Source organism: Rana temporaria, chromosome 6 (assembly GCF_905171775.1).
Source record: "Rana temporaria chromosome 6, aRanTem1.1, whole genome shotgun sequence".
NCBI classification, from domain to species: domain Eukaryota; kingdom Metazoa; phylum Chordata; class Amphibia; order Anura; family Ranidae; genus Rana; species Rana temporaria.
In genome coordinates this window covers 155064168-155091192 of record NC_053494.1, presented here as the reverse complement: position 1 = coordinate 155091192, position 27025 = coordinate 155064168, and the positions used below count along the sequence as shown (strand labels likewise).

General features: G+C 42.1%; 1 protein-coding gene across 1 annotated transcript in view; it reads right to left on the bottom strand.

Moving 5' to 3' along the window:
• The window catches only part of CERKL (ceramide kinase like), a 165406-nt gene that overhangs the window by 37054 nt on the left and 101327 nt on the right, over positions 1-27025 (bottom strand). Inside the window, exons 4-5 of the mRNA XM_040357642.1 lie at positions 17241-17304; positions 2223-2365 (exon numbers count right to left, since the gene is read on the bottom strand). Coding sequence (XP_040213576.1) covers positions 2223-2365; positions 17241-17304 — 207 coding nt within the window. The remainder of the gene's footprint in view (positions 1-2222; positions 2366-17240; positions 17305-27025) is intronic.

Here is a 27025-nt window from a genome sequence, read left to right as displayed (position 1 = left end):
ACATTGACATCTGCACAGATGTCCCTGTAATCGGGAACTGCCAGCGAGAGTGAAATCGTGCAAGTTTAGCTAAACTCGCATGGTTTCACTGACGCAGCCCATTATGAACCTGGGCTTAATGCAGAGAATGCATTAAAGTGGTTGTAAAGCCTTAAAGTGGGTGTAAACCCTCACATATCCCAGTGAAGTGAACAACCTCAGATGATACAGAGATGAACCATATCTCCCTACATAAGTCTCACATGTATATCTGCTGTCTTCAGCTCTACATACTGTTTAGAAAGTGCACGTTCTGTTCGATTTTTCACTTTGTGGTTCCCCTCTAGGAGGAGATCAATGTGAGACACTGAGGAAGCTGATTGGAGGAAAGGCACACACCCCCCTCCCCAAACATGCAGAGCAAGTCTGTGAATCTATTTATAGCAACCTCCCACAACACACAGTTCAGGCTGCCGTCTTCCTCAACCAGTGAGAAGTTATCAGGCTGATAACAGAGCTACAGAGGAAGAGACAGCTATGGGACTTAGCTCTTTGAAGAGAGATGAGAAAACACTACACTATAGATGTGCTCAGCTAAAATTTCATGAATTGGGTTTACATCCACTTTAAAGTGGAAGTAAACCCCCCTATTGTTTTCAGCCAAGGAAGCTGCCATCTTTGCTTCTGTTTAATCTACAACTGCCATGATGCTGCACATGTAACCAGCCATTGGATGGTTTGACAGTTTGGTTGAGAGCACAACCAATGGAAGTGTTACACTTCCAGGATGAAACTGGTAAATGGATGGGTTTACTTCCACTTTAAGGCTTTTTACCTTAATGGATTCTTTGCATAAAGGAAAAAAAATGTCTGTGCCTAGTATCCCCCCAATACTTAACTGAGCCCCATCACGATCCAGCGCTATGCATGAGAGCAGCGGCTCCCCCAGCTCTGTCCCTCCCCACAGGGCAAATCAATAGCCATGGGAGACATTGGCTTCTGCTGCTGTGAATCAAACTCTGTGACAAGGGAGTGGGGGGATAGGGCCATGCCCGGCTGGGACTATGGATGCAGACAGCTGGGCTCTGGAGCGAGCCTGCATGAGTGCCCCCATAGGAAGCTGATATAGTGCATTCCCCCCTAGGGATTTTAAGAAAGATGCCATCCCATTTGCTATGTCAGTTTCCACTGTGGTGTTTGAGCAGGTTACTTTCAGCTTTTATATACATAAATACTCTGTTAAAACTGCTCACTTTGTGGTAGAGAAATATACAGTATATATTTGATAAGATTCTCATCACACACATTCCTGGAAATGTTCAGAAGTGAACAGATGCTGTGGCAACTACCAGCTTATAGCCCATAACATCACAGACCTAAGTACATAATGCCAGCACACCACAGATCCTTGAGAAAATGTCTGAATGTATATTTAGTTTAGATGATCATATAAGTAAGGTGCAAAGTTTCAAAGCTACGCAGGACCATGTGATGTGGTAGACAAAGGCATTCACCAAAGTCCTGCCCACTTTCTGGCAATCACATACAAATTGCAGTTCACAAAACACAAAGGAGAGCAGCACCATCTAAGTGCAGCAATGGTAAAACATTTTATTTCAAGACAGACAATTGGAAACTCACAAGATTGTGGAGATTACAGCGCATGTAAAATGATTTAGAAGGTTCATCCACTCCTGGGGGAAAGCGGTAGGCTTGCAGATGAAGCAGGTGATGATCCTGGATGAGCTGGTGGCTCCCAGCACTTCCCAACACTCAGAAACGGCTCAGGCGGCTGTACACATCTCTTCCGGGTGGAGAGGGAGTGCGCAAGAGCGTGCATTTGGAGCATGCATGCTCCTTCATCAGGCAATATCCTGATATATATCTTCTGATGAAGGAGCAGACATGCTCCGAATGTGCACTCTTCCCCACTCCCTCTCCACCCAGACGTGTTGTGTACAGCCATCCGTGAGCCAATTCTGAGTGTCGGGAAGTGATGGGAGCCACCAGCGCAGCCAGGATGATCAGCTCCCTCTCCATCTGCGAGCCTATCGCCTTCCCCCGGCAGTGGATTTTATCAGTTGGCTGAGTGTGTCCTAACAAAAAAAAAAACAGGCTATATTATATAATATTATAACTATGAACAGCATATTATAATTATATAAACGTAATGCACTATAAAAGGAAGCAAAAGATGCAAATATAATATTATTTGCATATAATATGGTGAACCTCACACTCACCTGCTGGTATTATTCCAAGTGGTAGTGTTGCTCTGACTGGACTGAAGTTGGCATTTATGTTTTTCCCAGCATCCATCTGGGCTCTGAGAAGAAGACCGTGAGCAACTTCGCTTACTGATCCATCGCCACCAACACAAACAATTCTGCAGAAAAGAGCATACAGTTATATTTATTTCCTCTGCAGTCTTTGTAGTTCACAGCTTGGATTAATAAAAGCAGAGAAAATGAAATATGAAGGACACATGTTTGCTAATTTGCATATTTAAAATATTAGCAGTATCGCACAGTCACTATGAAACAAGAATAAAACTGATCAGTTTAAAAAGTGCCAAACTTGGAGAAATAGTGCCAGTATTTCACTCTAATAACTCTTCCATTCCATCATGCTTGCCGGTGATGTAAAGCCTATTCCTCAATCTGTCTTCATAATATTCTGCTGCATTTCTATAAATTACAAAGGAGCAAGGATGCTAGAAACATTTTACATAAATAAAAGGCACCATTTAGAAGGGTGTTAATTATCATTAATATGCAAGGAAAGTACGGTAATTACTATCATCCATTCACAAGTAAAATTTATTCCTTGATGCGTCTTTAGCAAGTTTTTATTTATGTACCATAATATAGGGAAAAAACAGTCAGGGTAATAATAAACAGGCCACCTACACACACTATATGGCCAAAAGTTTGTAGACCATCACACTTATATTAGCTTGTTGGACATCTGATTCTAAAGCCATGGCCATTAATATGGAGTTGCCTCCCCCTCTCACCTCCTTTTCAGCTAAAACAGCCTACATTTCCTGGCAAGGCTGTGTGTGATTTATGTCCATTCAACCAAAAGAAGAGTTGTAAGGTCAGAGTCTGATGTTGGATGAGAAAACCTTTAGGTAGATTCACAAAGAGTTAGGCCGGCTTATCAGTAGATAAGCTGACCCAACTCTGAATCTACGCCGCCGTTTGTTTAAGTGTATTCTCAAACAGAGATACACTTAAACAAAGCTAAGATAGGCCGGCTTGCGCCGTTCTATCTTAGCTTGCAATGTTTCTGATGGCCGCTAGATGGCGCGTCCATTGCGGCCGGCGTAGATTATGTAAATGAGGGGATACACCGATTCACGAATGTACGCCAGGCCTACACCGTCGCATTACGTCGTTTTCGTAAGGCCTTAGGCGGCCTAAAGTTATTCCACCTATGAGGTGGAATAACAATGTTAAAATATGGCCGCCGTTTCCGCCGCGAGGTTCAAACTTTTTACATTGTTTGTGTAAGTCGTCCGCGAATCGGGAGTTACGTCGTTTACGTCTGCGCCGAAATCAATAGGCCCGTACGGCCTACTTAGCCGCAATGCGCACTGGGAAATGTAGTCGCCCGGCGCATGCGCAGTGTCAAAAAACGTCAAAAAACGTGAGGTCAAGCCTCATTTCCATACAACACGCCCCCCTCCAAGTCATTTGAATTAGGCGCCCTTACGCCCGCTCGTTTTAGGCTACACCGCCGTAGATTAGCAGGTAAGTGGTTTGTGAATCACTACTAGCCTAACTAATTTACGGCGGTGTAGCCTAAACAGGCTAGGCTAGGCCGCCCTAAAGTTAGGGCAATGTTTGTGAATCTACCTACTTGTTTGCAACTAACATTACAGTTTATCTCAAAGGTGTTTATCTACCTCAATACAGGGCACTTTCACCCCCTTCCTTCCCAGACCAGTTTTCAGCTTTCCATGCTCTCGCACTTTGAATGACAATTACTCAGTCATGCTACACTGTACCCAAATGAAAGTTGTATCATCTTGTTCCCATAAAAAGAGCTTTCTTTTGATAGTATATATCCACCACTGGGTTTTAATTTTTTTGCGAAAAAAATGCAACATTTTGAAAACATTTTTGTTTTAAAAGAAAGTCAATAAAATCTAATTTAGTCATAAACTTAGGCTAGATTGTATTCTGTTACATGTCTTTGGTAAAATAAAATCCTGATAAGTGTATGATAATTGGTTTGCGTGAAAGTCATTGGGCCAGATTCACATACAGCGGCGTATCTTTGAGCGGGCGTAGCGCATCTCATATATGCTACGCCAACGTAGAGAGGCAAGACCAGTATTCACAAAGCACTTACTCCCTAAGTTACGGCGGCGCAGCGTAAATGGGCCTGCGTAAGCCCGCCTAATTCAAATTAGGAAGGTAGTGGGCGTGTTGTATTAAAATTAACCGTGACCCCATGTAAATGAATGGCCGAACGAACAGCGCATGCACACGCATGCTCAGAATCACGTCGCATATACTCCCTAAGATACGACGGCTCAATGCGTACGAAGTGAACATAACCTACGCCCAGCCCCATTCATGTACGACTTACGTAAACAACGTAAAATACGACGGCTGTTCCGACGTCCATACCCTAACATGACTTACCCCTGCTTTAGGTGGGATAACTTTCCGCCGGACGTACGCCTTACGTAAACGGCGTTGCTCACTGCGACGGATGCAAGTACGTTCGTGAATCGGCGTATCTAGGTCATTTACATATTCAACGCGTAAATCAATGGAAGCGCCCCTAGCAGCCAGCGTAAATATGCACCCAAGATACGACGGCGTAGGAGACTTACGTCAGTCGAATCAAGCCAAAATTCAGGCGTATCTTGTTTCAAGAATAAGGCGCATAGATACGACGGCACATCCTAGAACTTACGCGGCGTATCAGAAGATACGTCGGTGTAAGTCGTACGTGAATCTGGGCCATAGTGTCTATAAGCTATGTTACGCTGATGTACCGACTGCCTATCTCATTTCTTGAGGCCCTAAAATGTCAGGATAGTAAAAATACCCCCCAAATGAGCCCTTTTTGTGACAGTCCAAGGTAATCAGTAAGAGGCATAGTGAGGTTTTTGAAGTTGCAATTTTTCGCCCACAATTGTTTGGAAAATTAAGATTTTTTTATTTTATTTTCAACTCCACAAAATGGTCATATTAACAAGTTATTTCTCACACATGCATAACTCCCAACCATTCCAGATTCGCCGGGACCATCCCAGGATTTGATGCAAGTCCCGGTGAATCAAGGCTGAGTCCCAGAATGGAGTCCAGTGCCGGAACAAGTTCCAGCACTTGACTCCAGTGATTTCTCCGGCAGGGGTGCAATAGCATGGGCTCCTGTCACTGCCTGCTGCGGGGCTCCTGTCATTGCTCCCTGCGGGGCTCCTTTCACTGCCCACCTGTGGGGCACCTGTCACTGCCGGTGGCTGCGGGGCTCCTGTCACTGCCAGCAGCTGTGGCTGTGATTGGACACAGCCATCATGTGATCAAGAGGGCCAAGTAGAGAGCCCTCATGCCAATCCGAGATGCAGCCTCTCTAGGATCACGCAGCTGCACAATTCCGCTACTTCTGACGGACGTTCAGGAATGTCCACTCACGAGAACGAAACACCTACCCGGCCGTTAATATGCAGACGGGTGGGAGGAGGTTAATATGATTAGGTCAGGGCTCTGTGCAGGTCACTCCACACTACAAGAAATTAGATCGGCAGTCAGTACATCAGGGCTGATACATTTTCAATATATAACATAGTTTGTAGACACTATAACTTTCACCTAAACAAATTAATATACACTTAATAGGATTTTTTATTTTTTTTACCAAGGACAGGTAGCAGAATACATTTTGACCTAAATTTATGAAGAAATTTGATTTTATTGGATATGTTTTATACCAGAAAGTAGAAAATATATTTTTTTCAAAATTCTTGTTTTTTGTTTATATAGCAAAAAATTTAAAATAAAACAGTGGTGATCAAATACCACCAAAATAAAAGCTCTATTTGTGTGAAAAAAATGGTATAAATTAAATTTGCATACAGTATTGCATGACTGCACAATTGCCAGTTAAATTGAATTGAATAGCAAAAAATGATCTGATCATAAAGAGGGTAAAACCTTCCGCATGTCAAGTGGTTAACAATACACTGTAAACATCTGGAAACTGAGGTTGCTGAAGTTTTGGGAGAGGAATGTAGTCAGTTAATTACCAGCCACTCACTGTTTCTGCACTGACTCACCTGGTTACCATTACCTGCCTCATTAGTCCAGCCTACAGCCAGACCCTTTTTTCTATTTAAACTACCTTGTTCATTCCTTCTTTTGCCTTTGCCTGCTCAACACCCTTGCTGTGTTCCTGTTATGACTTTGCCTGGCTGACGTTTCTTCTGGATCCTGATCCTGATCTTTGGCTTCTGACAATGCCGATTCCTGGCTTCCCATTTTGGGCTCGTCTGATTACCCGTTTACTCTGCCTTTTGGCTAAGATCAAGTGTAGTATCTGTTCTTATCAGTTGCCAAGAGGTGGCGCTATGCTAACTGTCCCTAGTACATGGCGAGGCGGTGGAAAGGTATGGCGGTGGCATATGCAAAACCTTTTTGGCGTAACGGCAGTAGCCTCCTGATGAGGATGGAGAACCATTGGGTCTTGGTGGAGGGCCGGGTCCCTGGCCTTCTGGCCTATATTTGTGTGGTACTTGCTCCAGACAGTTTTTCGGGAGAGAACACTGGCTCCCCTTTTCCTCCGGGGGAGCGGTTAGTATTTCCGGAATGTAATTAGTTGAGGAGTGATGGGAGTAGTGGTTGCACCTTCTGGCGTGGGCTCTCCCCAATCTCTCAGAGCTCCATACCTTTCTGACTGGGGTGGATGCTGCACGGTTTGGACTGTTGGTCAGGGTTGAGAGAAAAGCCTGTGGTGAATGTGCCCCTGGAGTGACAGTCCAGGGGTGCCATACTTGCACAAGTGTTAAGGGGCACTTCGAGTTTTGGCACCTTGGTCACTTCACCATACACACTTTTTTTAACACCTGCCTCTAGGGCAGAGTCTTTTGGCTAGGACCAGAGGAATTTTTGGTTCCTGGCCGAAGGGCCGGCCATCGTATTACACAATGGTCACTTTCACTTCTCCCACCTTCCTTCTCCCTACTTTCTTTTCATTTATCCCTGTGTACATCACTTGTATGTCTTTTTTTTGTTGGCTGTTACACATTTTGTCACTGTGTGATTAGTAGGGTGTAGGTCCTCGGGCTTGCCCTGAACATCTTGGGAGGGGGTGGACATGGCTTTATGGCTTAGTCTGCCCTCTTTCATGGGGTCTCCCTTCGGGGGAGCCCCACCAAGTACTTGGGTGGTTCTGTTTTGGCAGACCCTCCAGAGAAAGGGGTCTGTCTGGTTTCGGCCAGATGGACCAAGTGAAGTACCTCAGTCCCCATCTGGAACCCGTCTGGAACCCCCGGGGGATCAGGGTAAGGTCCTTCCAAGTGGAGGATAGTGTAGCACCCGTTGCACGTTTTGTGTCACTCTTTATGTGTGTGCACTTTTTTTGGCACTGGGTGGAGTTTTTGGATGTGTTTCACATGCCACTGGCTGTCAAAATTTCAAAATATTAGGGCAGGGGTCCTCAAACTATGGCCCAGTTGTTCAGAAACTACAATTCTCATCATGCCTAGTCATGTCTGTGAATGTTTGAGTTTTACAATGCCTCATGCGATGTGTAGTTCTGCAACAGTTGGAGGGCCGTAGTTTGAAGATCCCTGTATTAGGGCATGCATTAGGGTAGGGTAAGTGTACATTTTTCGGTTTAGACTACGTGTAAAAAGTGGAACCCTTTTTGTAGATTTGGAGTGGAGACCAGGCTAGAACCTCTCTCATTGTACTTTTCAATGAATAGCAATAAAATGTTAGCATTAAATAACAAAAACTGTATTTATTTAAAAATAAAAACTTCTGAAATTAAAAACACAGAATGAGCTCAAGATCAAGTCAATTACTGGTGTACCTGTGAAAAGCTCCAAAAATCATGTCTTTCAAACTGAGTAAATTACCAGCTGTCAGTAAAATTACTTTCTCGTTATTAAACCACTCTACTTGTGGTTTGCATCGACCGGCAATCTTTTCAATCAGCTTATCTGGAACTCTGAAATTAGTAATTGATTTTTCACTGTGACATGATAATGTACAAATTAAGATGTTGATAAAATGTTTACAGTGTGTTTTGCACTGTAATGACTTCTTTTGTTCTGTGTTTTTTTTTTTATATATAAAATGTGTTCTATTATAAAAATTAGTGCTGTAACTCACAACTACAGTAGAGAAAATCTAAATGTACCCAGGTCAGAACTTTCAGCAAATTGGACCAGTTTCTTTCTTTAAGCATTTGCTGTGTAATGTTGCAGCTCCCATAAGAAAACACTATGCTTCCATATTAGGAGAGCCTCTAAAAATAGCAGGCACTCCTTCGTAGGTCAATAATGTCATGCTTCATAACCCTATAAAACATTGGAGTGGAATCTCCAATGGATCCTGCAAGGTGACTAAAATCACCCAGGAGCATGGGCTTCCTATATGGGGGATCAAGAAGGCTTATGGGAATTCTGCATTTAATGAACTGGCACATGATCCTTTAGATCAGGGGTCTCAAACTGGCGGCCCATCATGCCTCTGCTTTTGGGGGTCATGCTTATACCGGTCAGCCTTGCAATGCCTAATGGCACTAGTTTCGCAAAAGCTGGGCCGCCAGTTTGAGACCCCTGCTTTAGATCATCTTTTAAAACTTGACTAAAATTCCAGGCAAATCTAATAACTGTTTATTAGGTCAAACCATCATCAGAGAATTTTTCGATACTCGCTTTTCTCTGTTTAGAGCGAGGTGACCTTCACGAACATGTAAAGAGGGTGTTGGCTTTAATCTATATATGTACTCAAGTTTCCTTGTGTGCCCCACCTGTATCGCATATCCTGCTATGTTTAACCACTTCCCTACCCAGCTATAGTCAAATGACGACTGCATGAACCCTTTGTCCCTCCGAGCTGCCGTCATATGAAGTCCTCAGCTTCCTGGGCCTCTAGGGGGCGGGCGCCCACTGCGTCATTTGAGAGCCAATGCGCGTGCCCGGCAGAGGCGATGCCCCCTTGTAAATCCCCTCCCCCTACAGGTAGAATCACTCCCTAGGTGACACATTTAACCCCTTGGTCGCCCCCTAGCATTAACCCCTTCCCTGCCAGTGACATTTACACATTAAACAGTGCATTTTTATAGCACTGATCGCTGTATAAATGTGAATGGTCCCGAAATAGTGTCAAAAGTGTCCAATATGTCCGCCGTAATGTCACAGTCATGATAAAAATCGCAGATCACCGCTATTACTAGTAAAATAATAACAATAAAAATGCCATAAATCTATCCCCTATTTTGTAGATGCTATAACTTTTGCGCAAACCAATCGCTTATATACGCTTATTGCGATTTTTTACCAAAAATATGTAGAATACATATCGGCCTAAACTGAAGAAGATTTTTTTTTTAATGGGATATTTATTATAGCAAAAAATTTAAAATATTGTGGTTTTTTTAATTGTCGCTTTTTTTGTTTATGCCGCAAAATTTTACAACGCTAAAAGCTGAAAATTGGCCTGGGCAGAAAGGGGGTGAAAATGCCCTGTATTGAAGTGGTTAAACATGTGATATGTTTTCTATTGTGAATAAAACATGGTTTTATGAGATTTGAAAATCATTGCATTCTTTTTTATGTAGATTTTACAGTTTTGACAATTACTGTTAGCTCAGTTTTTCCTTTTCCATAATCCCTCCTCCACCAAATGATTTGAAGGGGTGGCCCAATACTTTTGGCAATATAGTGTGGATGAGCGAGTTTGAGATGGAGGAACTTGACTGGCCTGATGTCAACCCGAGAGCACACCTTTGAGATGATTTAAAGCAGAGACTGCGAGCCATGCCTTCTCATCCAACATTGCCTGACCTCACAAATGCTCTTCTGGAAGAATGGTCAAACACTCCCAGAAGAGTTGAAGTTGTTATAGCTGCAATGGGTGGGCCAACTTAATATTGAACCCTACGGACTAATGCCGCGTACAGACGGTCGTTTTTTGTGATAGAAAAAAACGACGTTTTATGTGATGAAAAAAAACGACGTTTTTCAAACTTCATTTTCAAAAACGATGTAGCATACACACCATCGTTTTTTCCAAAAGCTCTAGCAAAGCGCGGTTACGTTCAGCACGTACAACGGCACTCTGTTTCATTCAAACTCGCGTCCTAACTTGCTTCTGAGCATGCGCGGGTTTAAAAACGTTGTTTTGAAAAACGACACAAAAAATTGAAGCATGCTTCAATTTTTTTTTTATCGTTTTTCAGAAGACATAAAACAACGTTTTCCCCACACACGGTAATTTTAATTGACGTTTTTAAAAACGTCGTTTTTTTTCATCACATAAAGTGATGGTGTGTACGCGGCATAAGGCTGGGATGCCATTAAAGTTCATGTGTGCGTAAAGGAAGGTGTCCCAATACTTTTGGCAATATAGTGTATCACTACCGTACCCCAATGTTTTTTTTACATGATTCATACTGTTTTACAGTCACTGATATCAAGCATGAAGCTTCCTTAAAGTTAATGGGTTCGTTAACCTAGTTAGCTCAGTTGCTTCTTATATCTCTTGAGACTCAAAATCAATTGAAAAAGCCTCCTGCGGCAATATGTTACTCGTTTTACATTCTTTGTGATCTACAGTATAGAAAACACCTGTCAACAAACATGAGCTGTCCTCTTAATGGCTGCAGGATGAATCTAAAGCTGGGAACTGAGCTGCAGAAAAATACAGTATAACATTCCAAATCCAACAAAGATATAAAAATCGATGACCCTTTAATCAAATGTAATGTTACTACAACATCTTTTCAAACTATTACAAACTAGTGAGCAGTTCCATTGGGGTGACATGCATTTACAAAGCATTGTTTTTCTTTTTTGGGTGGAGACTATAGGTATACATCCACTTTATCATTAACAGACTAAAGTTTTAAAAACAGCCAACTACGGAGTGTAACTAATTTTCAATCTGTTCACACCAGGGTGAACTCCCTTTTGTTACACCTTAATATCGCTTAAGCCCCAATTCCTGTGCAGTGTTCCTGAAGAAGCCAGAGCTATCTCCAGTGAAACATTAGAAGGCTATAGACAAACATGGTCCCTCTCAGTGGCGGTGTATCCATAAAGGGCGTAGAAGTGCCTAAAAGGGTGTCCAATCATAGCAGAGGACGGGAAAAGACATTGAGGACTCGGAGCGCGGAGGACAGCGCCGTGACCGGAAAGTGCCAGGCGGGGGATGCACACTGGCAGAAATTTATGGGGCACAGTAGCGGCAATTGATGGGGCACAGTAGAGGCAATTGATGGGCACACTGGCAGCAATTGATGGGGCAAAGTGGCAGCAATTGATAGGGCACAGTAGAGGCAATTAATGGGGCACAGTAGCGGCAATTGATGGGGAACAGTAACGGCAATTGATGGGCACACTGGCAGCAATCGATGGGGCACATTGGCAGCTATCGATCGGGGACAATAGCGCCAATTGATGGGCACACTGGCAGCAATTGATGGGCACACTGGCAGCAATTGATGGGGAACAGTAGGAGCAATTGATGGGCACACTGGCAGAAATTGATGGGTACAGTGGCTGCGTTTAATGGCACAATGGCTGCATTTTGATGGGCACAGTGGCTGCGCTTGATGGGCACAGTGGCTGCTATTGATGTTTTTTTTCAGTTTGTTTGCACCCCCCAAAAAACATTTGAGCACGAGCCGCTACTGGTCCCTCTGGAAATTCAGAGAACTTTACAGAACTTTAATACTGTGAGAGACTCTCGGATTTTTTTAGCTGGAAATATCTGAGAAAAAAAGGCAATATAATGCGCTCTTCCTTAACACCTTACTCTCCCAATAATACCTTTTTTATGTTTTCCATTTTCATTAGTTCTTTCCACTTGTCTACTCCCTCCTAAAAGAACCCCCCAACGTCTCAATTCAAAAGTCAATTTTATAATTTCACTATTATATAAAAGTAAAAATAAAAATATTTAAGGCACTGTTCACACTAGCGCAGCTTCAAAGTCGCATGACTTTGAAGCTGACATCCCTGCACCACTTCAACATGACTTGCATTGACTTCTGCTAAAGAAGTTGTATGCAAGCCGTGATGAAGTCACCCCAAAGAAGTACAGGAACCTTTTTCTAGGTCGGAACAACTTGAGTCGCACTGATTAGAACAGTTCCATTGCTGTTAATGGGGTGCGATGTGTCATGCGAATTTGAACTCTCAAGTCGCATGACAAGTAGCGGCAGTGTGAACTGGGGCTTAGAGTGAAGCATGACACAAACTACATTTATATGTGACCATAACAATTTTATCATGCAAAACAAAGGTATGTATTTATTATTTTGTGCAATGCATTACTAAAAACTAGACTCCTTGACAATAATACATTTTTAGATGTTCCGACCCAAACCTCACTTTGTTTCACAGGAAATCACATGCTCAAATGGTATAAAATACTGTAGGGTACATACAAAGTTCTAGTTCAAATCAGTCTTAGCTGTGAAAAAGGAACAGTTATTGCGCACACATTAATTCTTTATTTGGATTTTTCACTTAATATATTTTTGCCTATTTGTACATAGATTGCAAACATAGTCAGCAATATGTAAATACAGAATAATGAAAAGGACATTGTTTTAGCTGAGAGGACAAAGAATGCTTTTGCAAAGGCTGCACAAAAGAAAACAATGACAATCTTGGGTTCTAATAAGGAGCATAATTATAATGAAATTACTTGTAAACATATGTTCACACATTTCTGAGTTAACTGTTTTTGCTTTAGGGAACCCTGAATTTTATTAGGAGCTTAATTTCCAGTTTTACTGTATTAACACTTGGCATATACAGAAAACATAATTACATTACATACATGAACCTTGAACCCACAGTACAGATAGAAGCAGCAATACACCCAAAACTGATGTTTCAGTTCTATGTAAGGCCCGGTTCACACTGCTGCGAATCCTATTGCGAATTTGAGCCGTTGCTATTTCTCAAATTCGCAAGTGATTAACCCACTTAATTCCCGGACCATATTGCTGGTCAAAGACCAGAGCTCTTTTTGTGATTCGGCACTGCGTCGATTTAACTGACAATTGCGCGGTCGCGGCTCCCAAACAAAATTGGCGTCCTTCTTTTGCCCACAAATAGAGCTTTCTTTTGGTGGTATTTGATCACCTCTGTGGTTTTTTGTTTTTGCGCTATAAACAAAAATAGAGCGTCAATTTTTAAAAAAAAATTATATTTTTTACTTTTTGCTATAATAAATATCCCCCAAAAATATATAAAAAAATACATTTTTCCTCAGTTTAGGCCGATACAATTTTTTTCGTAAAAAAAAAATCGCAATAAACGTTTATTGATGGGTTTGCGCAAAAGTTATAGCGTTTACAAAATAGGGGGTGGTTTTATGGCATTTTTATAAAAAAAAAATTTACCAATTAAGGCGGCGATCAGCGATTTTTTTTCGGTACTACGACATTATGGTGGACACTTCGGGCACTTTTGACACATTTTTGGGACCATTGGCATTTTTATAGCGATCAGTGCTATAAAAATGCATTGGATTACTATAAAAATGCCACTGACAGGGAAGGGGTTAACACTAGGGGGCGGGGAAGAGGTTAAGTATGTTACCTGGGTGTGTTCTAACTGTAGGGGGGGTGGACTCACTAGGGAAAATTACTGATCGCTGTTCATACATTGTATGAACAGACGGTCAGGCATTTCTCCCCGACAGGACCGGGAGCTGTGTGTTTACTCTGTGTTTACTCTGTAACGAGCGATCGCGGTTGCCCAGGGGTGATCGCACACACTGGGCACACGCGTCGGGAGCCGGGGGCGCGCGCCTCCGGCAGCACGCACGCGCCCCTAGTGGCCGCTTTGCGAGGCGACGTAGAGCTACGGGCTCTCGCGCAGGGGAGCCGACCTGCCGACGTATAACTGCGGTGGCTGGTCGGCAAGTAGTTAAAATAACATTGTTTTCCATTAGTGCCGTTCACATCAATGCGTTGCGAATATAAGCTGCGGAAAAAAGGGTCCTGTGCGAGTTTGATCCGTGTGCGATGCAAATTCAGCTCTATAGACTGGCATTCTCTGAAATCGTGGCCGCGAATCGCGGCAAATTCGCGTCAAAAACGCAGCCGCAAAATTGTGGTAAAATCACGATTTTACTGCGATTTTGAATTTGCAGCAGTGTGAACCTAGCCTTAATGCAGAACAGCCAAATCAACAGCAGATCTCATCTCATTTGGGGGCTTGACATGGCCCACTGTGGTCATTACAGCTTAATTTCCACCTCAGTGTTGCATTCTACATTTGGTTCACGTATTCACCAACTGAAGCATAAGAAGTGGGAGTATATTACAACCATCAAGAATAGCTCATAGCTTGAGCCTAATTCAAGACCAAGGAATATAAGAGGCTAGCATGATTTGGTCCACCAGTGTGTAACTATATTTTGAATGCCAATTCTGTGTGCAATTACTATTTGAAATTCCTGTGGCAGCTAGCTAACACCGATTGTAGTAAAGTACCATTGGAATAAATCAGAAACTAGCATAATGGCAATGACCTCTTACTGGCTTTTTGGTAAACAAGAGCTGTATTACTTAAAATGTAACACCACTCCACTTGAGCACAGATACCAGACTCAAGTATGGCTTCTAAAGCCTAGTACATGGACAGTTGAGTCAGTATTGAGAAAGTGTTGCAACTGTACAGTATATGCCTATGTTGACTGCTTTACTGACAGGAGCTTCTAAAATCTGAAAAACCCAGCCACTGATCAATAATGGACAATAAGTTAATGGGATATTTGCAACTGCAGTTGATATATGAGGTTTGGATTCCGATTTTATGGTGAAAAAATATGCAGCGCTAAAAATTCTTGTAAAGAGCAAATTATGCATCAATGTGATGAGAACACAGTGACCTGTGAATTCCGATTTTATGGGTAAGAAGTTCTTGCGCTAAAGTGTACAGCATCTTTTCTCAAGGGCCAAAATTTGGAGACAATAATAACAATTCATTACATAACCACCTTGCTATTAAAAGATAGTTTGGGGGTTATTTACAAAAGGCAAATCCACTTTGCACTACAAGTGCAAACTACAAGTGCAAAGTGTACTTGAAATTGCACTGAAAGTGCACTTGGAAGTGCAGTCGCTGTAGATCCGAGGGGGACATGCAAGGAAAATAAAAATCAGCATTTTAGCTGGCACATGATTGGATGATAAAATCAGCAGAGCTTCCCCTCATTTCATATCTTCCCCTCCGATTTTCAGCGACTGCACTTTCAAGTACACTTTCAGTGCAATTTCAAGTGCACTTTGCACTTTTCGTTTGCACTTGCAGTGCAAAGGGGATTTGCCTTTCAAAATAACCACCATTGTTACCTTGCCCATGCAGAGTAAATTGACAGTGTCTTTGCAAAGCACTCCCATTAACCCCTTTATACTCACCTTGCCTGCACACCCTCACTAGCATTTCCTGGCTGCGGGTGCATGTAGCCTGCTTCTCTATGACAGTGATTAGGTCAGCAGTTAATCACTATACAAGCGCAGTCACATGACCGAAGGAGTGACATTACCGCTCTGCTACATCACCTATGAGGAAGGAGCAGAGAGGTAGTGCAGACAAGGTCAGGATAAGATGGTCGGGAGGGGTCCTTTCTGGGGACACTGTCACTTTGCCCTTCATGGTCATGGTGACAGAGAATCTCTTTAATATAAATGCTATCCTCCCACTGTGACATAACACACTATTGAACCACATGGATATTGTGATGAACTACTATTGGTAATGTGTGTAAGAAATACATAAAATAAATGTTTCTCACTACAATAAACAAATATTGTGGCCCCAAAATACAGTAAAAAATATTATTTTATACAAACAACTATGCAAAAAAAAAAAACATTTGAGAGGATAAATATAAAAAAAATGGGATCCCCAGTTTTTCCTGAGCACAGGCTTCCTAGGCCTTCCACGTGCACCTTAGGAAAACTATGGGCCGGATTCAGAGAGAACTTACGCCGACGTATCTATTGATACGCCGCGTAAGTCCACGGATGCGCCGTTGTATCTATGCGCCTAATTCTTAAAAGAAGATACGCCTGAATTTCGGCCTCATCCGACCAACGTAAGTCTCCTACGCCGTCGTATCTTGGGTGCATATTTACGCTGGCCGCAAGGGGCGCTTCCATTGATTTACGCATCGAATATGTAAATGACCTAGATACGCCGATTCACAAACGTACTTAGGCCCATTAATGTAATCTACGCCGTTTACGTAAGACGTACGTCCAGCGTAAAGTTATCCCACATAAAGCAGGGGTAAGTCATGTTAGGGTATGGACGTCGGAACATCCGTCGGATTTTACGTCGTTTGCGTAAGTTGTACGTGAATGGCACGCGCCATGCGCTGTTCGTTTGGCCCTTCATTTACATGGGGTCACACTTCATTGTAATACATCACGCCCACTACCTGCCTACTTTGAATTAGGCGGGCTTACGCCGGCCCATTTACGCTACGACGCCGTAACTTAGGGAGCAAGTGCTTTGTGAATACTGGCCTTGCCTCTCTATGTTACGTTGGCGTAGCGCATATGAGTTGCGCTACGCCCGCTCAAAAATACGCCGCTGTATGTGAATCTAGCCCTCTGTCTCCAAGTTCCTTCCCTAATAAATCCACCTCTAGATTGGCAAGACAGATTAGTAAGAGGAAGCCTGAAGATATCATTCCTCCAGCTGTTGGAAATTTCTTCCAGTGTAGAGGTAATCCTCCTATCACTACGATGGCCAGTCTGAATGGCCATTGGCCAAAAGGAATGTGTGTGAGGCTCAATCCTTAAAACTTTGCTAGCAAACGTGACCTGGGCTCTGGAGTATGCACAAAAAGGTAACCTCTGCTTATGCATTTTTCCATCATATGCTTGATTTGAATTGCCCAAGTTTGTGATGGAAGCACTTTATTGAGGTACTTCGTTCTATGGTAAATATAAATCTGTGTAATTTATGTTTGCCTAAATTTGCTATGTAAAAGCAGCTAAAAATTATTTCTATTAAGCAGCTATGCATTTAATCAACATACCCGTCAAATTCTTGAAGTTCACATTCTTTAAGCAATGTAAGAGCATGTCCTGTATATTTAGTTTCTACAGGGGGAAAAAAAACACACACAATTGAAATGTCTTAAGATACTATAGTTAATTTAGTAAACTTTTTAATGGCAATTTGCATATTAAAAATATACCTAATAAACTATAAAGTGTTCTATGAACTCCAAAGAGAACATAGCACTGTCTGAAAGAAACAATATAAAGTAAAATGCCAGCTTTGCTGAAAATAAAATTTCTCCAGGTCAACTAAATACATTGCAAAGATTTTTTAGCGTCTATTGCAGATCCTTACCTCTCTCTGCTCTGTTGATTTGAAAACAACCCTGTCTGGATTAAAATTTTAAATCTAAAGAAATGCCCCTGCAATAGAAGAGCTGTTAAAGTTACCCTTCTGGCAATTCCTGTCTCCAGCATTGCAACCTCCATTAGCATCTTCAGCATTTAACATTTCTGGGAAGCCTATGTTCCCTGCTATAAACTGTGGTTCCATCCGCCAACTCCTATTTGTTTAAAGGGCATAGCGGTTTGTGCCATTTTTACAGTTATTAGGTAACATGAAGTATGTACTATTCTACAGGAACTCCTACAGATATAAATATTAGAGCTGCATTTCTGAAGGTGTGTTTATGAAGATGCGTGCTGTCATTGCTTTATTACTAAAAATGCTAGTTCTCTGGCTTAATTGCTGATCTTCTAGCTTTACTAATTGACTCAATGGAACAAAATGATTACCAGCTTTTTCAAAAGTGTCCAGCAAAGTCAGCTTTCAGTAGAGTCTGCCTCTGAGCAGGGTTGCCAACCACCAGTAAATTTACTGACTGTAAAAATCTGTGATTTTTTTACAACTGCCAGTAAATATCAGAGGCTGGTCATTTCATGCTGTGCTGACTTTTTAAGTTTAAATCAAGCAAATTACTTTGTTATAGGTGTTGTCAGTGTTTCCATATTATGTTTATACTGTTCAAATATTCACTGTGTTGGTTTTCAATAGGAGTTCTGTAATTTCTCAGGTTGCCAGTAAAAAATGTGCTCCGCCAGAATATTTCCTGTTTTGTCAGTAAAAAATGCTGCAGGAGGTTGGCAACCCTGCCTCTGAGCATATATAATTCAACAAAAATGATTTTAATTTTCCTTCCTTAAATGGGCTGTTCTATAACTTGCCCTAAGCTCATTAATGTAATTGGTATAATTTATGCTGAGATGGACAGATTACATGTTAACCTAAACAGCCCACATGCACCCCACCTGGTGACTCACTATGACATATGGCTCAGAACTGGCACATACAGGGGTACCCTTTGGAGGTCGTAACTCTTGCACATTCAGGAGTTCTTATTATAGCACACAACAATTTGGCAACATATGCAACCTGCCTGAATCTACCTTTGCCTCTGCAAGAAAAGGAAAAGGAAGTTGACTGTGCCCCTGTGCATTCAATCCACAGGGTGAGGTGCAGAAGAAGCAGCAGTGAGTCCAGCGGTAGACCAGTTTACTCATCATCGGGGAGATGTCTGCTCATCCAGCCCTTAGTAAGGTTGCTGCTATAGATGATGGGAAACTATGACAGCACCTCCCTTATTCCATCACAGCACTCCATACTTCAAAGTTCCAGATTTTATAAAGTCCTCAGCACTTCAGTCAAATGTGGGCTATAAATTACTGATCACCCCTCTGCAAGGATTTAAAGCATTTATGTAAGGACAGAAATATAAGAAATAACACTCAGAATTGGTTTTCAAAGTTGAGGTTCAAAAACCGCCTTACTGATCGGACTTCACATCCAAGCGATGAGTCACTGACCTGGAACAAACAAGCAGGACTGTTCACACTTTATATTTTAGCTGGAGCTGTCAAACCTCTAAACTCAAGCACTGGCCATCTTCACATACAGTAAAACCTTCAATTGCGAGCATATATTGTTCCAGAAACATGTTTGTAGTCCAAAGCACTTGTATATCAAAGCAAATTTCCCCATAAGAAATAATAGAAACTCAAATGATTTGTTCCACAACCATTTATTTATAGGTCCTTCAGTTTATAGTCCACAAGATTATAGCAATGTGATAAGTTGTGTATACATAAAATGTCCATCCACAAATGGAAGCCTCTACAAGGGGATTAGAGGCAAAATCCAGCAGGAGCTACACAGTATAAAAGAGAAGAGAGGCGCCTCTCCGTGTAGCAATATGTTGCTAAATGTTGTACCTTCATTAAATGTAACCATATTGCTACACTTATGCCGCGTACACACGATCGGAAATTCCGACAAGAAAAGTCCGATGTGACTTTTGCTGTCGGAATTTCTGGCAACAAAAGATTGAGAGCAGGTTCTCTATTTTTCCAACGGAAAAAATTCCTATCGGAAATTTCTATCGTCTGTATGCAATTTTCGATGCGTAAAAAAACATGCATGCTCAGAATCAAGCAGAAGAGCCAAACTGCCTATTGAACTTCATTGATCTCGGCTCGTCGTACGTCTTGTATGTTACTGCGTTCTTGACGGTCGGAATTTCAGACAACTTGTGTGACCGTGTGTGTATGCAACACAAGTTTAAGCCAACATTCCGTCGGAAAAAAAGCATGGTTTTCTTGTCGGAATTTCCGATCGTGTGTACGTGGCATTAGAGGCATCTCTCTTGTCTTTTATACTCAGTTGTGACATGACGCTACTTGTATCAAGACCGCTTGTATATCAAGATAAAATGTATTTAACCTCTTCAATACCGGGCCTATTTTGGCACTTCTCTCCTACATGCATAAATCATAATTTTTTTGTTAGAAAATTACTCAGAACCCCCAAACATTATATATGTTTTTTTAGCAGACACACTAGGGAATAAAATGCCGGCCATTGCAACTTTTTATCTCGCACAGTATTTGCGCAATAATTTTTCAAACGCCTTTTTTTTGGGAAAAAACGGTTTTGTGAATTAAAAAACAACAAAACAGTAAAGTTAGCCCAATTTTTTTGTATAATGTGAAAGATTAAGTTACGCCGAGTAAATAAATACCCAACATGTCACGCTTTAAAATTGCGCACACTCATGGAATGTCGCCAAACGTCAGTACTTAAAAATCTCCATAGGCGTCGCTTATTTTTTTTTTACAAGTTACAATTTTAGAGTTACAGAGGAGGTCTGGTGCTAGAATTGTTGCTGGCGCTCTAACGCACGCGGTGATACCTCACATGTGTGGTTTGAACGGCGTTTACATATGTGGGCGGGACTTACGTATGTGTTCGCTTCTGAGCGTGAGCTACCGGGGACAGGGGCGTTTAAAAATTTTTTTTTATAATTTTTTTATTTATTTTACTCAATTTCTTTTATTTTTACACTTTTTTTTACATTTTTTTTTTTTGAACACTTTTATTCCTATTACAAGGAATGTAAACATCCCTTGTAATAGGAGTGGTTCGTGACAGCCTTACTCTTTATGGAGAGATGCGGGGTCAATAAGACCCCACATCTCTCCTCCAGGCTGGAAAGCATTAGATTGTGAAAAAAAATTCACAGATCTAATGCTTTCAGCCACGATTGCGGCTGTGTTTACATTCCAGGACCCGGGCGTGACGTCATAACATCGCGCCCGGGCCTCCGACGATCATAGAGATGACTGGTGACCATCTGGTCACCAGTCTACTCTATGGTTTCCATCGGACGCCGGCGGATCGTTTCTCCGGGTCTCCGATGGCAAAGGAGAGCCCGGAGAAGCACCGGATGGCGGCGGGAGGGGGGGGCGTCCCCTCCCGCCGCCTATAAGAACGATCAAGCGGCGAAACCGCCGCTATGATCATTCTTATGGTGCACAGAATCGCCGGCTGAAGAGATGGATATCTGAATGATGCCTGTGGCATCATTCAGATATCCCCACTCAAACCCAGGACGTCATTTCACAATGGGTGGGTATTGAAGTGGTTAAAAATGTTGCTCGTCTTTCAAAATGCTCTCAAACCAAGTTACTCTCAACCCAAGGTTTTACTGTACTAGTAACAGGAAAGTTGCTGATAAGCAATCCAATACTCACTCATGATATTAATTCTTCCTGTGAACTGCCACTCCTGCATCATACTAAATGACCGCACACTCTACACTAAATCAGAAATAATCCAGTACAACAGGAAAGAGTTTCTGTTCCAACCTACTCACCTAAGACAGGTTAAAGACGAGTGGTCACAGGTATAACAAAGACGCACATTCTTTGTTGTGTAATTGGCCGTTATTGAATGGCAGGAAGATACCAGTAAAGGTATATACAACAAATGTTTGTTTTTTGTTTTTTTGCAGAAAGGGGTGGACCATTTAATAAAATCATAACAAAATATGTTATGTGACCATTTTGGATACCAATTAGGCTTATCTGAGTTTTTTAAATTTACAAAATATAGTTAAAGAGATTCAGAATCCAATGCAATTAAAATATGCATAATATTTTTAACTGCTCTTTAAAGTCTATAAAAAGAGCAAATATACTCAGGAGATAACTGCAACAAAAAGCCAAATACCAGTAGCTGCTCAGCAAATCTCAAAGAGAAGGGTGGCACAGGCACATACCAGAATATGTACCCTCTAGAGGAAATGAATCTGTCACTCTACATTGTCATCTTGGCCTCTTGCGATGCCCTGTGCAGCGCATGAAATGCCAGAGCAAAACGGATAAGCTGAGCTGCAGATGGCAGAGAGCAGAGCAGCCACGTTTAGCATTTTCTAGGGCGGCAGTGCCAGAAGAGACTGCACAGCTGTAACCAACCATCAAAGATTCTTTTTGACTGACATGACACTTACAGATGGATGTTTTGTGTAAGAATGTACATCGTTATATGCAAGATTACATAAATCTTTCATGCTTGTCTATTCTTGGTTATAGTCTGGTATAAGAATGAGTTGTAGGGCTTTTTGGTATTCTAGACAAGATAATATGGCATTCCCTATTGCTTACATGAAATATTATATGCAGTAAATACTCAATAGCTTAGTAACAGATTTTGACATTTAATACATTTAAAAACGTAGTTAGGCCAAGTATGTTTAATCTCCCTAAATAGAAAGATGAGTTCACAGTGGGTGCTTGAGTTTAAATAATAGGAGCAAATTGTAGGTAAAAATAAAATTAACGTATATATTTATTTTGTCTTGAATAGAGTAAGGGAGGGTTAGAACTCCATGTCAGGTTCTTATTGTTGTCTGTGTCTCTGTGATCTCAGTCTTTATGTGTTCTAGTAACTTTTGTCACCAAGACAGAAAAAGAGAGAAAATCCATATGTATTAGCTGCCACAGAAGGGAAATCTTCAAATGGGGACATTTGTCCCTGTAACGACTGTCTAAAAGATGATTTCCAGGGCTTTTTTTCACAGAGAATAGGTGCAGGAACTCCTCCCTTCCTGACTCCACCCCCTACCCACCTCCGAGCACCGTTCTTTGGTTCCACCCCTTACCCACCTCCCAGTACCACCCCCCTTTAGAGAAAACAGAGCCAAGTATCATTTTGTGGTGCTAAGTATTTTGTATAGATTGCGTTAATGATAACAAGAAAGGGAGTAAATAAGATCTAGCAGCGATGGACACCCCAGCGACAATAGATCCACCCCAGCAATAATGGCCTACCAACAGCCAGCATCAATAGACCCTTCAGCAGCCAGCAACATTAAACTCCTTCCTCAACAGTAGATCCCTCCCAGCAATGATTGACCCCCCTGCAGCAAAAGACCCACCTCCAGAACAATAAATCCCTCACCTGCAACAATAGATTCTCCCCAGCAACAATAGGTTCCCCAGTAGCCAGCATCAATAGACCCTTCAGCAGCCAGCAACAAAGACCCCCTCCCTCAACAGTACATCCCTCCCAGCAATGACTGACCTCCCAGCAACATAAGACCTGCCCCAGCAACAATAGACCCCTCACAAGCAAAAGAAAGAACTCCCTAGCAACAATAGACTCCCTTTCTTCGCAAAAATAGATCCCCTCCAGCAACAATAGATTTCCCAGCAGCCAGAATCAATAGACCCTCCATCACACCACAGCACCCCTTACCTTTACAAACATTCAGTTCTGAAGGTGCTGGAACTGCGTTCCCGCTGAAAAAAAGCCCTGATGATTTCCCATATTTACTCTGTTGTGTCAACAAGATGTTTCCAAATGAGAAGAAAATTAGTAAAAAAAACATAGGCCCCTTTCAGACGTACGGATCCTGTGAGGATCCGTACCTTTCTTATCTGCTTGCTTAGCGGGGATCACTCCGTTGATTCCCGCTGAGCCGGTGGATGACAGGGTGGTCCCTGCACACTGTGCAGGGACTGCCCTTTCAGATCTCTGCTCTCCTCTATGGGGGGATCGGATGAACACAGACCGTCTGTCCGTGTTCACCCGATCCACAGACGGATGGAAAATAGGATTTTCCTTCATCTTCAGAATCAGAGCATAGCAGACACTGATGAGATCGGGTGTCAGCAGATGTTCATATGCTGACACCCACTATCCCATAGGGATACATGTATGTCCCTTTTTCATCCGTAAATGGATGGATGAAAAAACGGACATACGGTCCGCTGGTGTGAAAGGGCCCTTAAAGGCAAGATCCACCCAAAAGGGGAAGCTCCAGTTGTCCACACCCTCCTCTGCCACATTTGGCACTTTTTTGGGGGGGGTGCAGGTACCTGGTTTTGGCGCACAATGTTAATGGAGTAGTAGATACAGTCTCTATATCTGATGTGACAAATGCTGGGGGTCAGTGGCTACTGCTGTAAAGAACCAGAAGGTACTCCGTAGGCAAAGCGTCTTCTGAGTGTAGCATTTGTTGTAGTGTTTATTGTAGTGTGAGTAGTGTTTATTCCAAGAACAGCAGATGGGAAACTTACAGGATAAAATAATAAAAAACGCTCATCACAGGTAGGTAGACAACGCTGCAGCTGGCCAGTCAGATCGCGCTAAATCCCACACTAGTATGGAGCATTCGGTGGTGCTGGTGGCTGCCAGCACTTCCTGGATGGTACGAGAACCCCGGGAGAGTGGAGATGGCATCAGCACAGGAAGCTGAAGGTGGTGGGCATGGCACGTTGGGAGCATGCATGTTCCATTATCACGCCTGAGCGTTTTCTATACTTTTATCTTGTAAGTTGCCAATCTGCCAAAAGTGGAACTTAAGCACTCCTCGCCCCCTTACATGCCACATTTGGCATGTATTTTTTTTTGGGGGGGGCTTCGTTAGGAATGGGACTTCCTGTCCCACTTCCTCCCTCCGCCCAGGGGCCGCCTAGGTAACACCTCCTCTCGTCTTAGGTGGCCCCTCCCTCTAGGCGATCTCCTGGGACATGTGACAGGTCCCAGGAGATCGCTTGTCCACTCTGGGAGTGTGGCGCGACTCATGTCACGGCCGAGGGCCCAGAGTGGCAATGGAGGCGCCGGCGGAGAGGAGCGACGCTCCCTTCGGCTGCATCGCTGGACCATGGAACAGGTAAGTGTCTGTTTATTTAAAGTCAGCAGCTACACTTTTTTTAGCTGCTGACTTTTAATAAACATAAAAAGCCTGGAACTCCGCTTTAAATGTTACATAGAAGGTGCTGCTCTTTCTCTTTTAAAATAACCACTAGGCTTCATTCACACTTACCTGTGAGGCTGACCCACGGGACACTCAGTGGGGTTTCCAAATAGCTGCAGGCAGGAAACCCTGTTTAGAAATGCATGTCTGATTACACGTGATCGGCTGTGTCAGCTTCCCACTGCTTTGAATTGGGCTCCCCGCTCACAGCTAGGAAAGTCCGCAGAGTCCCCCACAGGCAATCGCAGATGGCACCACATGAAAGTGTGTATGTAAGTCAGATAGGGCAATGTGGACACACTACTGTGTGTAAATTTGTGCTTGTATCACCAGCTAGCACACACTATCTGTATGGAGTTTGCATGCTGTCCCGTGTACCTATAAGGGTTTCCTCTCACACTCCAAAGACATGCCATTAGATTAATTAGCTAGTGTCCAAATTGTGTGTGTATATGTATGTAAGTGAGATAGGGACCTTAGAGCTCCTTTAGGACTGATGAGAATGAACAGTATGTAAAGCACTGCGTAAACTGTCAGCGCTATAAGAACGCCTGTAATAAATAATAAATAATGCCGTGCTTCACAAATGTATAACAGCTGCAAACCCTCTTACTAATATTGGCACTCATGTGTGAGCTGTGGGGCAGCAGATCGTGCCATTTATTCCAACATCATAAGATACTTTGATTTAAGAAATACAAATAGTTGGCAAAGAGCCGACTTTAAATGTCATACTGCATACACTTCTGGAGTTCAAAAACTAGAAAGGTAAAAAAATAAATGCATACAGACATGCTTGATCTAATAAAACAAACAGAAAATTTCTAAATGATTTCGTTTTTTAATCCAATTTTTTATTTATTTTTTAAAGTTAACTTTAATGCTTCAATAAATGCTTCCTCTTTGCAAAAGTAAAATTATATTACTTTTTGCTCACAGTGTGCAAGCCATTTCTATCAATGCCTTCAGAAGGTTCTGATTTAAGGACAACAGATTATTTAGCAGGACTTTCACGTCGGGCATCTGCTTGCAGTGGCCAGCAGGTGTCACAATCAGCAAAGGAACTTGTCACAGAGATCATGCCACTTAAACATCATTTGATGTGTGGCAAAAAAAAACGAACAAGCAATAAACAACCAGATTCAAAAGTGTCAAAAATGTAACAAGCCAATAAAACAAGCAGATTCAAAAGAATAACTTAACCAAAACATTTTTTTTTTTAAGATATAAGGACATCCAAAAGTGTTTCTAAACAAATCGAATAGGGCAGTTTTGGCACATTTGACTTCAAACAAGCATTTTATATTTTTTATTGTTTTTTTGTGCAAAAGATTGTCATAATAGTTTATTTGCACTTGAATATCAAAAATATAAAAAAAAATGTTTATTTGCTCAGAACTTTTCCCAGTTTTCACCCTATGTCAGATTTATGAATTCCCTGTGGTAAAAATGATGACAATGAATATCATTCTTTTCACTTATGCCGCGTACACACGACTGTTTTTCGGGTTGTAAAAAAAGCCTTTTTCAATGGTCTAAAAAAAATTACATTTTTTTCAACCTGATTGTTAAAATGGCCTTGCCTACACACGATCGTGAAAAAAAAATGCTCTAGCAAAGCGCGGTGACGTACAACACGTACGACGGCACTAAAAAGGGGAAGTTCCATTCGGTTGGCGCCACCCTTTGGGCTGCTTTTGCTGATTTTGTGTTAGTAAAAGACGATTCGCGCTTTTCAGTCTGTTACAGCGTGATGAATGTGCTTACTCCATTACGAACGCTCGTTTTACCAGAACGAGCGTTCCCGTCTCATAACTTGCTTCTGAGCATGCACGTTTTTCACGTCGTTAAAGCCCACACACGACCATTTTTTACGACGTGAAAAATTAGAGCATGTTCTAAATTTTTAATGCCCATTTTTTACATCGTGAAAAATGCTTTGGAGGCCACACACGGTCGTTTTTAATGACATTAAATATTTTTTTATTTTTTTCAACCCTAAAAACGGTTGTGTGTACGTATCATTAGAGACTGTTTGAAACCTAGGCTCTGGTCAGTATAGCAAATACTCTGGTACTAGATAATCCATAGCTCCCAACTGTCCCTGATTTCGAGGGACTGTCTCTATATTGGAGCAAAATCCTTCTGTCCCTCTTTCCTCCCCATTTGTCCCTCATTTTGGTCTGATCTCTATAGTTGTATATAAAATTCACTTTTTATCTTTC